The 14,295-nt window shown below is 52.9% G+C and overlaps 2 protein-coding genes across 4 annotated transcripts; one reads left to right on the forward strand and one right to left on the reverse strand.

Moving 5' to 3' along the window:
• Positions 1–3,300: 3,300 nt before the first annotated feature.
• Positions 3,301–13,671, reverse strand: BLCAP (BLCAP apoptosis inducing factor). The gene is made up of 2 exons (XM_065892576.1): positions 13,573–13,671; positions 3,301–5,226 (listed from the first exon to the last, which is right to left on the reverse strand). Exon 2 carries the CDS (start codon positions 5,048–5,050, stop codon positions 4,787–4,789), a length of 264 nt encoding a protein of 87 aa, XP_065748648.1. The 5' UTR covers positions 5,051–5,226; positions 13,573–13,671; the 3' UTR covers positions 3,301–4,786.
• On the forward strand, positions 7,081–9,485 carry NNAT (neuronatin). 3 transcript variants are annotated; one of them, XM_065892085.1, is made up of 3 exons: positions 7,081–7,235; positions 8,167–8,247; positions 8,475–9,485. In XM_065892085.1, exons 1-3 carry the CDS (start codon positions 7,164–7,166, stop codon positions 8,565–8,567), a joined length of 246 nt encoding a protein of 81 aa, XP_065748157.1. In that variant the 5' UTR covers positions 7,081–7,163; the 3' UTR covers positions 8,568–9,485. The 3 variants fall into 3 exon arrangements, with proteins under 3 accessions (XP_065748157.1, XP_065748158.1, XP_065748156.1); XM_065892084.1 differs by having other exon boundaries at positions 7,164–7,235; positions 8,167–8,242; positions 8,475–8,704; XM_065892086.1 differs by lacking the exon at positions 8,167–8,247.
• Positions 13,672–14,295: the final 624 nt, after the last annotated feature.

Consider the following 14,295-nt stretch of genomic DNA (forward strand, 5'->3'; position numbering starts at 1 on the left):
GAGGCAGTAACATTTGTGAAGACTTGGCCTTGAGCCAGGCTACAGGGGGTGTTATCATCTCTATTTTGCCAGTGAGGAAACTGAGGCTCAGGGACGTGTGGTCGAAGAGGTGGGGGCACAGGGCCCGGGCTCCCTGAAACCTTGTCGCTCAAGGTTTGTCGGTCCTAAAGTGTTCCCCAAGTCCCCGCCCACTGAGTCCCGAGAGGGAGACCCAGGGCTTCTGTCTGAAGCCTCCAGCTGCTGCTCAGCCAGCTCCTCCCCTTCATCTTGAGCCCGCTCTATAATCAAAGTTTTTCTCGCGATATGGAGTTCTCTCCCTGAGGCCTGGCAGACCAAACTCTGCCCCTCTTCTGGCTTTTAGTCAGAATCACCTTCCCTGGCTTGCTGAGGACAGCACTGCTTAGTTCCTCCCTCTTTTCAGAGCAGTGACCCTTTCTCCCTTTAGGGGGCTGGGGGATGAGGGGTGAGCTTTGCAATAGACGCCAGGAGACTGGGTTCTGGCTCCCGCAGCCAACTGAACACAAGGGATGACCCCTCCCTGACCTCACTTCCTGCAGCTATTCAATGGGAGTCTCTCATCTTTCTCTGTCCTCCCTCCCCAGCCTGCTCTTTCTCCTGCCTTCCCCTCCTCACCCACCATGGCTCCTTGGATCTACTTCTCCCCATTCCCAATGATCTAGACAGGGCAGTGACCTTCTTGACAGTCCTGCTGCTATCCTGTTCCCTACTGAAAAAAATCCCACCTTAAATTAAATGCTCTTCTGATTGGGTCACCCCCTACTCCCATCAGATTCTTGTCTGTGATGGTTCCAGTCAGTTGGAAACTGAAGACTTCTCACTTAGGACTGAGTTTGGGGGACCGCCACCAACACGTCAACCTTCAACCCCCCTCACTATCTCCCAATACAGCCCTCCAGGGCAGCCAGATACTGGTGGTCCTTCATTTTGCTTTCAGCCCAGTCTCTTCAGCTGTAAGCAGAGATGCTTGATTAGATGGTGAGAAATAACATCTCATTTGTTATTTCACTGCTCCAACATTTACACTTGTCCTCAGGTCTCAGCCTGAACATCAATCCTCCCCAGCCCACACCAGGTCCCCCCTAGACTGCTCTTAGGGCACCTGCCACAGTCCATATTATATCTATCTGTGGGGTTTTCTGCCCAAGGTCATCCCCTTTCCCATTAGCTTGGATGACTCCCTGATGGCAGAGATGGTCCACCCTGTCCACTGTGTGACCCCAAGGCCTGGTCCTGTACAGGATTCTGACAAGTACCTCGGATTAAATAACAATGCAAGCCCCCTAGGGAGGTCGGGGGAGCCCAATCACTGCGAAAGAGAAAGTCTGCATGACCACTAGCACTCAACAGAGGGCTGAGTGAAGTCGTCTAGGCAACTGGATCTTTAGGGAGAGGGAAGAGTCCAGGAATGCTTCCTGACAGAGGCATATCTAGGCGCATGTGGTACAATCATTAAAGTATAAGGCATATGCAGGCTGCCCTGCAAGGGCAGTGACACCTTCCCAGAGCTCAATCACCTTCCTCAAATGCATCCAGGAGGACCCGAAGATCCTCGGAGAAAGGATTCCCAGTATATTAGGGGTAGGAAGACTGTGTTTGCTCCAAAGCCCACATCTTACCTACAAGGAAACTGAGGCGCAGAGCAGGGCACAGACCAGTTCCTAAAGAAGCCCAGACCTAGGCCTCATGGGACCTTGTGCTTACCAGGTACCACATGAGCAACACTAGGAGCCACGGCGACTGGCAGAATTGCAGGGTGTGGTTTTCTAAGACCTGGTACCCTGCTCTTTTCCAGAAGAGGTATGCACTTCTCATTTTCCTGAAAGGCATCTCAGGCAGAGGGGGCAGGGTGCTGCTGGTGCTGCCTCGGCAGGTGGAGAGCAGTGCTGGGCAACAGAACGCTGATGTGGCATCACCTTGGGAAAGGGTGGGCTGCAGGCTCCCTGCTGCAAAGGGCCACAAATCTTTCAGAGGGAGGCCTGTTTGTGACTCTTTAGTGAGCTTGACCTATGACAGAAAGCTGCTTTCTGAGGGAGAGCAAAGTAAGCAATAATCTTGGCTTCATTCATCATCCAGGTGGCTCCACAGGAGAGCGTGGCCACAAAAGCCTTGTTTGTTTGTTTTGTTTTTGGAATTTGCAGTTGTCTATTTTCTTAAGTCTTCCCACTAGGCTAGAGTCATGCGCTCCTGGAGAGTCAGGCCTGGGTCTTGCCCCTGAAATCCCCAGCAAGCCCAGTACAGGGGCTCAATGTTTGCTGAACAAACCATCCTTTCCACGTGTAACACTCCTCAACTTGTCAAGACTTTGCTGAACCACAAAATACATCCAGAAATGCAGAAAAAAAAAAGAATGCAGAGGTAAAAACACAAAAGCATCAGATAGGGAAAATACCCAGCAGATATAATCAATAAGCTTGGTTCTCTGAAAACACTTTCAAAATGAACAAACCTTTGGCAAGTTTTGACGAAGAAAAGGAAAAGCACTGATAGGCGATGGTAGGAATGAAAAAAGGGATACACTGACAATGGGGAGATTGCAAAGGGCAGGAGAAAACTACACAAAACTTCATAGCAATAAATTACCAATCTAGGTATAACAGATGACCTTTTATGAAACCACCCAAGCCCTTTTACAACAATAAACTCTGACAACAGCCCTGTGCCTTGGACAGGCAGTGTTCCTGTTATGTTTTCTAGAAGGAGAAGAGATGGAGAGGAGGACACCCAGCACAGGGCCCTGGCAAGCCACCCAGCTTTGTCTCAAAGGTCACGGCCATGGGAGCACGTGCACATTGACGGCACAGAACCACGCCACTCCCGCACTTCCAGCCATCGCCCGGAGCCCCCTGCGTGGACGGCCAACCTTATTTATTTTTCCACTTGAAATGCCATAAGGGGTTTCACTTTATTTTTACTTCAAAAGCAGCACCATAAAAATTCTTGATGATTAGAGCTCCAGCTGTCTTAAGTTGTTTGTCAAGGGATCGGTTACTCAAATCTCCTACGGAGGGAAACAGTTTCAGGCGAGAAGCCATGGGAGCTGAGAAACGCAAATGTCTCATCTCTGAAAACTTTCAGACTCCCTCCTGTTCACCGCCTGGCCTGCCCCCTGCTCCCCCTCCCCCAATCCCACCATCTGCTCTCCAGAGAGCAGATCAAATTTTCAGCCTAAGGTACTGTGGCGCCAAGGACTCAGCCCCTCCATGCTACCCCCTGCCCCCCACCAACTTAGAAATCCAACACCACGACCCAAATGGACTGCAGCCACATAAAACCACAGAGTAAAGTTTATAAAGCTTTATTAAACATTTCAAACAGCTGTGCAACGAACACACCAGAAATAAAAGCTCCAGAATAGCAGTCCAAATGTTCCACAAGTGTGGCCCCGCAGTCCCATCCCCTAGATGGACTGCCTCCAGTTCTGTCCTCTGCCTGGCCCACCTCCCTCCCCCTTCAGGCAAGAGAAAGATGGATGGTTTAGACTGGAAGGACAACCATGCTGATCCCCAGCGGGCAGGGGCCAGGAGACAGTCTCATGTGCCAACACTTTTACTGAAGCGCAGAAAAAGAAAAAAGCAAGTGACAGTCACAAAGTCTTCCCGTGTATTCTTCGTAACGTATACAGTCTATACGCGCAGGACCGGAGAAGCTCCTGGCACGAGGACGATGGCCACTGCTCCCCTCTGTCTCGTCTGAACCACCTCGGAGTCCAGTGTGCTGGTCACTCTGCAATCCCCATACTAAATACCAACTGTAGCAGCCCCTACAAGCTAGCTATTGCTACACCTCAAAATCACAACACGTTCGATAAAGCTTCTTTAAAAAGGATTTACACATGTACTTGTACACGTACGTATACACACACGCGCACACACGGCACACCACACCAAAAAATATCCAAACACCTATCAGGGGATCGTGGTGTTATGAAACACTCAAGTACTCTCCCATTCACTCAGCTGGGGACTGCTAGATCTACGTAAACACACCACACATCAATCCTGCAGAGCATGCATGGGAGACAAAATGAGGCCCCCGCCTTGCGACAGTTGAGAAAGGCAGGAGGAAGGGCAGAGGAAGCGAAGCTGGGCTACTGAGCCAGAGCCCAGACCCCCAGGTGAAAGAGCAACATGTATCTGTTACTTCTTCCTGCAAAATGAAGTGGGGAAAATACTGAAGATTTGTGGACAGCAGTCAAGACACAATTCTGTCTAGCCTGCCGGCCAGGGAAGAAGAATAAAAAAGCGAGGCTCTCGGGCATCAGCAATCTCTTTATATTCGAGATAAGTGCAAAACTGAGCCCTGTCTTGGACAGGTGCTCCCCAAAAAAGGAAAGGGCTAAAGAGAACTAACAGGAAGCCAAGAGAGGGACGGAGGAGTCAGTAACACTCTGACAAGGAAGGGTCACAGAGGTGACAATGAGACTGGCATTTTATCTGCCCGGATCATGCTGGGGCAGTTGACCAGGATGGGTGCAGGCTCCTCGTGGGAATGAGGCGAGGGGGTGGCCATCCTGCCAGTCAGGGGCCAAGATGGGGACAGAACACACACAACCACAAGACCACCCACGACTACAGGACTCTACGATAAAAGCACCGGTCAGTGCTATTATTCACATTATAAGGATAAAATGTCACAGGCCAAAAAGGCGCCATCAGGAATGTGGCACCCGCAGGGCCGCGGGATTTGAAACTCCAATGCTTTATGACCTATGTCAATGCCTCCCCTCCCGTCTTCTGCTTCCTTGGAAAGCTAACTGGGCTGGCTGTTAGGTGCCCACAACGCCGGGGTCGTGTGCCGATTCCGGAAGCGGGGAATCGGAGCAGTGGTACAGGAAACAGTTTCCCCAGCAGCTATAGCAGATGAGGAACAGGGCTGCCAGGAAAACCAAGGCACAAATTGTGCAAGGCTTCCGTTCCAGGAGGAAGCTGAGCAGGTAGAAGCCCATGAACATGGAGTGGCTGAACCACAGGGCGGGGTTGAGGGGCTTGGGGATGAGGAGGACGGGCAGCAGCCACTGGAGGCAATACATGATCTCTGCTGGACAGGGCCTTCGCCAAGGCCACCGGGCACCGCTGCAGGAACCGACCTAATGGGAGCCAGCGGGCGCGGGCGGCTGCCCTCTGCTTTCTTCAACCCTCGCTCTCCAGGAGCTGAGCCGCTGTGGTCTCTGGCTGTCAGCCCGGGATCACCAAGGCAGCAGGGATCCTGAAGAGAAAAGTCAACACAACAGACAAACAGACACGGAACAGACAGACAGACAAAAAAAAAAAAAAAAAAAAAAAACAGGAACAGAATGTATACTTATTTGGAAAAATGGATCATGGTTAACAACAGCAAATGTGAATGCCCTTTCCTCCCTGCCCACCCATGGAAGTCTACTCCTCTCCAAGTCACCCTTTCCAGAAGCATCCTGGGTGTCTCCCCTTCTTGGGGGCTAGGCCAGAGGGCTCTAGGCAGGTCCGGCACAGTGGCCTGGCTTTGCCTGGGCCCTGCCCAGCAGAGATCATGTATCGCCTCCTGGGGCTGCGGCCCGTCCTCAAGGGACCCAGACCTCACAATACCGCCCTGTGGTTGCCACCGGACGGCCATGGGCTCCATGCTGTGACCCCTGAGGAATAAGAAAAGGATTCTGTATCTAGTATCTCTCACAGCAGTTGCTCAGTGGAGAGTTAAAGGAGTTAGCGGCGCACTGCCGGCGGGAGATTGCCGGCAATGGATCCTTGCAAGCTCTGGGAAGGCGCCGCGGCAGCATCACCGAATATCTTGTTTTAAAATGGCAGCCTAGAATGAGCTTGCCTTTTTCAAATAATCCGGCATCATTTTGCTAAAATCGGCCAACTTCTTCGAAAGTCAATGTAGGGGGAAAAAAAAAATCACCATGCTACTTAGTCCAAACTGACCTCTCTGGGTTGACTTGTGCTCTCCATCTGCTGCCGGCATTGTATAGAACTTGACCTCTATGAGCTTTTAATCAAAATTAATTTTCTATCCACATAGGGGCAAATGCCAGTTGGCACCTGTGCCAGGCAGATTGCTGGAGAGAAATGGTGCTCTCGAGCAGCGGGCCACCGGTGCGCCAGGGCCGCGCTCACAGACCGCATTCCGGTCTTCGTGCCGCGCCAGGAATCGGAGCGGCGGCAGCCACGACCCTCTGGCGGCGGTAGCAAAACCCTCCTCCAAGCTCCAGACGCCCAGCGCAGCGGGTACAAAGAACCTCGCTGGCTGAGGAAGACCTACCAGCGCCTGGGGGGTAGGGGAGCAGAGGTTGAATTACCCGCCTAGCAGAATACTATCCCAGAGCGCATTCAGACCACTTCTTTGGAGAGCTCATCCCATCCCTTCCGTGCATACAAAGGCGCCATCCCTCCTACAGGGTAGACACCCGATGACTATCGCTTTTACACCTAGGGCTCAGTGCCCTGGCTCGGCTCCCTACAGCTGCCACCGCTGTAGATCTAGCAACGGGATGTAGATCTAGAAGCGAGATGCGGGCATCAGGGAAAGGTTCTGCGCTCAGAGGCTCTCGCAAAGCAGAGGACGTGGTCTTCTAATACATCGAATATTAGAAAAAGAGTGCTGAGCAGGGGGGCCTGTGAAGCCAAGGCTTCTGGAAGGGGCACCTGTTTTTGCTCCGCGGGGCAGATGATCCCTCTCTAAATTAGGTCCCTCTGCTTTTCCATCCTTGCCCAGGTGTGATCTGGCGTGGCACCGGACACTGGGCTCGAATTTGCAGGCCCGGGCTTGGAGAGATGGGCTCCGCTACTAAGGGGCGCGCACCCGTACTCTTACCCTATGCGCTAACTCAGAGTTGCATTTCCCCTCCATTTTACATTAAAATTCAAACGCGGGCACAGCGGAATCTTCTGGAAAGGGGCTAAGATGAACTCAGGAGGCGGGGGTCGGTGTGGAAAGAACAGATGGATTATTTTTTTTCCTCTCCTGACGAATGAAGGGCGCCCCCGGCCACCCCTCCTCATGGACCCCCACCCCCAAGCGCGCATGCGCACTTGGGCGGTGGGCGGATACTTAAGGCGCGGCCACCGCGGCTGCGGCAGTGCGCCCAACAGCGGACTCCGAGAGGCGAACGGACCTCGGAACCGGCAGCACTCGCTCTCAACCACCCACCGACCACTCTCGGAACCATGGCGGCAGTGGCGGCAGCCTCGGCTGAGCTGCTCATCATCGGCTGGTACATTTTCCGCGTGCTGCTGCAGGTAAGTGTGCCCGGGTGCTGGGTAGGAGAGGGTCGCAATGTGCGCCCCCTGAACCGGCAAGCCCGCGTCACAATTGCCGCATCCCGACCCGTCCTGTCCTGATTGCCGCGATCCCTGCCCACCCAAGTGCCGCGGCCGGCACCGCACGCCCCCGCCCGTCCCCTGCGCCCTCCTCCTTGCGTAGACCCTTCCCAGTGTGCCCGCCCGGGAACAAAGAGTTGGGGCGCGGCGGGCGCCAGCCGCGGATGATCGCCGAGGCTCTTAGCGACCAACGTGGTAAGAAAATACCGCTACGTGAGACTCGACCCCAGGAGGGAGGCGGGGCACTTCTGTTTTGCGAAAAGAGACTTTACCGCTCACACAGCGGAATCTTTCCGCCTTAAAAAAATTGCGCATTGCGGGGAAATTTTCCTTTAGAAAATATAGTACTTGCGGGGGTGGGACAAAAAATAAGTTAGAAAAAGGCACTTCTCAGGGAAAAACAAAAACAGCACTCCGCAAACAAGATTATAACAAATCAGAAAAATTCGCGGGAAAAAATGAATTAGAGAAAATGCGCATTGCAGGAAGAATAAATCAGACAAAAGCACTTGGCAGAAAAAAATGCATTAGATAAAAAGCGCCTTGCAGAAAAAATATTAGACAAAGGAGCTAACAAACTATGAATCGATAAGAGCGCTTTGAAGAAAACAATTAGAGGAAAAGGTTCTTTGCAGGAAAAATAGAACAGAAAAAAAGCGCTTCCGAAAAAGGACAGTTCGCTTTATTAAAAAAAAAAAAATCAAATAGAGGCAAAGCGCTTTGTGTAAAAAGAAATAAATCAGAAGAAATTGCTTTGCCCATAAAATCATCTACCCTAAAAGCACCCCTTGCAGGAAGAATTCCCTGCTAAAGGAATCCTTTGCCAAAGGAATCGCATATTTCCTTCAAGGTGTTCCTGGAATGCTGCATTTACTGGGTAGGATTCGCTTTTCGAAATCCTCCAGGGACACAGCCCATTGCGAGAAGTGAGGTATACCTAAGTTGTGGGTCCAATCAGCTTGCGGCCATGCAGCCTTCAGCACAGTTGGAAAAGCTCCAGCTGCCCTGACTCGTGGACAAGCTGCGCCCGCACCCGCCTCTCCTCATTGGACAGGCGGGCGGGGCAGGGGGCGGGGCGGGGGCGGGCACGGCAGCACTACAGACACGCTGCGGGTGCTCGCCTCTAAGGGCAGGTCCTGGGTCTCTCTCTCTCCACAGGTGTTCAGGTACTCCCTGCAGAAGCTGGCGTACACCGTGTCGAGAACCGGACGGCACGTGCTGGGAGAGCGCCGCCAGCGGGCCCCCAACTGAGGCTCCAGCCCCCTCCCCTGGGCGGCCGTGTCACCAGGTGCTCCTGTGCAGTTCCACCAGCATGGGAGCCAGTGCCGCGCAGGAATGGGGCGTCCCCTGTGCCCTCTCGCCAGAGGAGCACTTGCCAAGGTCAGTGAGGGGCCGGTAGGCCCCCGGAGAAGCAGCACCGACAATGACGACACCACCAGATCCCTTCCCCACCCCTTTGCACCCTTCCTACTGCGGGTGGCGGTAGAGGGAGGAGGGGGGCATGGGGGGAGCAGACCCCTGAGATCTGGGCACAGGCAACGCATTCAGATCTGGACCAAGTCGGGACAGCGCCATCCCAGCCCCACAGCCACGGCCATGCCAGCAGGCCGCACCACAGAGATCCAGACAACCACACCAGCCAGCAGAATGGACATTCCAACTTCACCAGCCGAAGCCCTGAATCTCCGTGCAGCAGACAAGTGACAACTGCGTGCCTGTGTGGCGGGGCTGGAGGGCAGAGGGTGAGGGAGGAGGTTTAAGAAACAGAGTGGGGCCCTCTCACTGTCCCTTGCCTACGGCATGTGCATTCCAGCCTTGCTGCCTTTGCTCCCTCAGTTCCTCTTTCGCCCCACTCCCACCCAAAAGAAATGTGTCACTCAATTTGGACCTACTGAACAAGAAAACGAATCCCATCTTTACCAAAACACCTTCTCCAAGCCCCCAACCCCTCACTGATCTTGCATCCCCCAGGTCTCACGCAATTGTGGTCAATATTGTGGTAATTGCTAATTGTAATGATTGTATAAGTGTGCATTAGTTGTGTCTCCCCGGCTAGATTGTAAGCTCCTGGAGGACAGGGACCGCCTCTACAAAAAAATTAAAAAAAGTACCTCCCTTGTCTCGCACAGTGTCCCAGGACCCTGCGGGGCGGTGGAGGCGCACCAAAAAGTTTTGTCTCCTGTGACTTCTTTTCCGGCTTCAACACATACTTCTAAGACTGGGCTGATGTGCACTGTACTTGGGGGAGGGACGGAGGGGAAGCAACAAAATGGGAATAAACCTTCACACACCCAGTTCCATCTCAACACTGTCCTGAGATAAAGGACCGCATGCCCGCACCACCACCCAAAGAAAAAGGTGGACATCTTCACTTGCGGTCTCGGAATAAGGCACCACTTATACCTCCCCAAAGGTGTGGGTGCTTTCAGTTTTCCTGGGATAAGGGGCTTTGGCAAGTAATCAGTGGGAAAGATGGAAGGAGAGAGAAGATAGGAGGGGGGAAAGTGGGAAGAGCCCTCAAAATGGAGGTACTAGGGACCAAGAGGGTGATCAGGAGGAATTCAGAACACAGTCTTATCTCCATCCAAGATCCCCAAGGAAATGAGCAGGGAGGGTGGGGGGGCACTGGTTTGGACAATGACTATGGGGTAAAAGGTGTGGTGTGGCACCTCCCCCACCCAGCTCATCCCTCCCAGCCCTATCACCTCTACCAGAACCACTACAAGGGCATCCTGCCAGGCCCGCCTACTTTCCCAGGGTCTCCTCCCCCACCCTCAGGAACCTCTCTCCAGCTCACTCTCCCCACTACTGGGTCCTCTGCTTCTCCCAGCACGAGCCTCCATATCCTTAAGGGTGCTTACCAGGTCCCGGGCCCTGGGCTCTCCCCTGCCATCATGCCAGGGTGGTAGGGTGGGCTGCCTGCTCGGCTCCCAAGTTCTCTCTCCCACTCCTCAGTGAGTCAGGGCTTCTTTTACGTGGGGTCAGCTGACTGCCTCACCAAATGGCCCTGCCGCCTGTTCAGCCTTGTCTCTGGCTTTGTGTGCCCCTGTCACCACACACCTGTTCCTGGGTCAACATCCAGGCCGTGAGTTGGAGGGCTATAAATCTTTCTGTCACTTCCTCAAATCCCTTAGTCACAGTTGTCACAAACAATTCTGGAGCACAAAGGACCTCAATCCCTTGAACCTGATGTTACCCGCCCCTGCGCTAGGGTCCTAGCGTTTCTCAGCCCAACCACTAGCACCTTTAGAGGCACCTATAACTTCAGTTCAAGATAAGAGAATTATGGAGATGGAGGGTGTAGACCTCAATTCCAGTATTGGCTTTGCCATCAGTCAGTCCAGGGAACCTGGTCAGGTCACTCCTAGCCACCTTCGGTTCTCCTCTGTAAAAGGACTGCTAAGATCCCAGTGAACCCCAACATACTAGAAACATTCTGCCATCAAAGTGGCAATCAGGACTCAATGGGACTAGGGTGCGGATGGGCGATCGGAGCCTCATCTTCCTCAGGCTGGGTGGTTCCAGCCCCTACCGTAGCCTATGGGTGGGGTAGGTCTCCTCTTGCCCCAGGGTGGCGCAGCAGCAGACAATGCCCACACCTCCCTTCTGAAGCCTGTATCTTGGCAAGCCTCAAGACTGGGAGTTTCTGTGGTTTTCCACACTAAATGCAGAGAACCATGAACATATTTCAACACGTGTTCTCAATAAAGGGTGCCCCTCCCCTCAGAGCCCTCAAGGGTGTATGTACCCACGGCCCCAGTGCCCCAGATGCTCTGATCTCAGCCCAGTTATAAGGTAGCTGGGTTCAGGGGGACAGGCTGCAGCAGCATTGAAGTGTCGGGCTGCTCTCGACACTGTAGGTCCCCTTTTAAAAGGCAGGAGGCTGCTGGCAGCCCCAGGGCTTTCCAGATGATCTTGGCAAAGCCCAACTGCAGGGCTTTCTCCATCCATCCATCAGCAGGGCTCTGAGTGTGGCATGATGAAATGAAAGACTTCCAGGCAAGGGCTTCCCTGATGGGCTGTACCCGCATGGGTGGCTTGAATGTGCAATGTCCACTCCCCCCTTTCATGCCCCATCCAAACCCTCATGTTATGGCAGGAAACACAGTCCATCAGAGAAGATGGAAGGAATGTGTTCACTTTCTATTCCTGTGCAATGCTTAGAAGTCTAGTCCAAACACATCTTGTTTATAAAATTTTTTCCAGAAGCAATACCATTAAAACATTTTATTCTGATAGAGAGCAACAAAAAGAGTTGAAAATGACTACAGTTTTGTTGCAAAGTCCTTAGTCCACAGGCCCCCCCTTTGCTTAAATTTTCTCTACCACATCCTCAAGACTTTGCCCCCACGAGGCCAAGGATAGAGCAGTTGAGTTATGAGGGAACTGGAATGGAATGGCTTTGTGAGACTCCAGCAACAGGCAAGACTCTTGGGACTAATGCCCCCAAAGGATGTTAGTTTCTTAGCCTAACCAGCTAAGGTTAAACCGCAGAGGGGTTTAGGTACCATGACTGTCGGAAGTGTGTGTGCTATGTGACACTGTTACCTCTACCTGTGGAATATCTGGATTGCGAATGAAGGACAAGTTTCTTGAGCTTCCACTGCAGGACAGCAACAGCTTATTGCATGTGGGTTGGGTTGGGTTGGATTGGATGAGGGAGCAGGTGTGCTGTGAGTCATTTGCTAGACATTTATTTTCAAACTTCTATCTACTCAGAAGCCAGTACCCTACAGTGAGATTCTGAATTTGCAGTGAGTTTTCCCCCAGAGATTTAAACGGGCACATATATACAAAACATTAGTCTAACAACAGCCTCTTTTTCCCTGGAGACATCTGATTTCCTCTATATGCCCCAGAGACATGTCACCATCTTCTCTGGTTATGATCCTGCTTCCCCTCCGCCTCCTTTTCTCCCTCCCACGGGGCCCATTCCCCAGCAGGATCCAGATTCCAGAGCATTCCCAGAACAGGAAGTCAGAGAGGCAGGCAACACATGGTCCTTGGTATATCATACAGCGACAGGCTTGAAATGGAATGCATATGTTTCAAAGATAAGAGAACAACAACAGAAAAAGACAGCCAAACCCAGCCTTCCAGATTCCTCTTTGAAACAACATGTTACAGATAAAAGGTTAAACTGTTTTTGGCAGCAATTCTAACAAGACCAATTTCAGATATGGAAGTGATCTGGTCACTGGAAACCGACCAGGGCTCGGCAATCTTTCAACAGATTTGCTGATATTAATTAGTCTCTGATTTAAAACAAACAAACAAACAAGATCTAACACCTGGCATTAGCACTTAAGCTGGAACTTGTGTGTGTGTGTGTGTGTCCTGGCTTTAGTGTTGCCGTCCAGAAGGCTGAGGGGATGGCTGTACCATGTCAAGCAGGGCAAACAGAAGCTGTCCCCAAAACACCAGTTCCCTGAAAGGGATAAAACATGATCCGAACCTATAAACAGAAAGGCCGTTTCTTTCCCAGGACAGACCCCAGTCTGCCCCAACATTTAGCGTTGAAAAGGGACACGGAGGCCTGGAAGGAAATTAAATAAGGTGTGGAAGAGGGAAGGAAAAAGCAACTGTCCCCCATCCCCCATTCTTCTCTCCAGGCCATTAGTGTGCCAGGCAATCCATTCCTTCAGCTGCCCTTGAGGGCCACTCCCCACATATATTGTAGGAAAGGGAACGGGTGTCCGGACTTGGTGTAAAATTAGAGTAAGAAGCACCCGCGACCCAAAGCAGAGCGTCAACCTATCACCCCAGACACCAAGGCGGGGACCCGGGGAGGGAGACCCTTTTCTCTCCTCTCCCCCACGCCCCTTCTGGTTTAAAAACAAACAAAAAAAAGGCAACTTAAGTGGCGGGGACAGAGTGACAGGCATCTCAGAAGCTGGGCCCCCTGCCACGGGCACCGGGGCCGGAGAGAAGGTTGTCGCACCCCCAGCCCCGAGCTCCCCAGCTCTGCCTGCCCCATCCCAGAAGCAGACAAGCGAGTGCTGACCTTGGAGGCCTGAACGAGAACCCACGAGTCCAGTGCCCTGCCCTCGGGCCACGAAGAGACCCCCAAGGCCCAGGCTGGGGGCCAAACAGGGCAATCACGTGACACCGGACAGAGGCGGCCCCCAGGGTGCGCGGAAGGAAAACCCCAGAGAGGGACCGGACGACGCCTAAGGTGACCCCGAAGGGACAACATGGCGGCGCGGCCGCATTGAGGGCCTCTCATCCCGCCCCCAGGAGGCCGACGCCACGGTACCTGCGAGCCCTGCCATGGCGCCGCCACCACCGCTGACGCCTTCGTAGCCGCAGCCTGCCACCACCTCAACTCGCCTCCGACGCCGCAGGAAGCAGGGGAGACGCCCCCTTCGTCTTCTAGTCGAGCCGACCGAGGACCCCTTCTGGGATCGGGCTGCCTACGGCAGATGCCTGATAATACGACCTAAATTGGGGGGGGTCTTCTATGCCCGATATCCTCCTAACGTGTGCCACAGATGACCATTTGAAGACTTTTTGCTAACGTGTTCAGAAATCTGGGGGTTCTGAAGTCTTCAAATCCGAAGAATTTTTGATCAGGCGCATCCAGGACAGCCCCGAATCACGCCCCTCCCCCCGCCTTGGTCCCCTCATACATATGCAATGGATTGTGATCTTTACACATTTAGAGCGGAGGGGGCGTACCCTAGTCTTTGTAGGTGAACGTTTGTTCGCTTTGGTCCTCGTGGATGACCCGTGTAATCTGTGAAAACGTTCCCGTGGCTCAAAGTCCGCCTCCTCCCTGGCCCCTTTACCAAGGCCAAAGGTCAGTAGCGGAAATATTCCGGCTCAGAATTTAGGATTTGACTTGGGTCAGGACCTGACTCTTCTTGCCCTGTACTTTAGGCGAGCCACTTGCCCACCCCGACTGTTAGCTTCCCCGAATCTGATGAAATGCCTACTTCACAGGGTTGTTATAGGGATTAAATGAGTCAATGTATCGATT

The sequence above is a fragment of the Phocoena phocoena genome, chromosome 15 (assembly GCF_963924675.1).
Source record: "Phocoena phocoena chromosome 15, mPhoPho1.1, whole genome shotgun sequence".
NCBI lineage: Eukaryota > Metazoa > Chordata > Mammalia > Artiodactyla > Phocoenidae > Phocoena > Phocoena phocoena.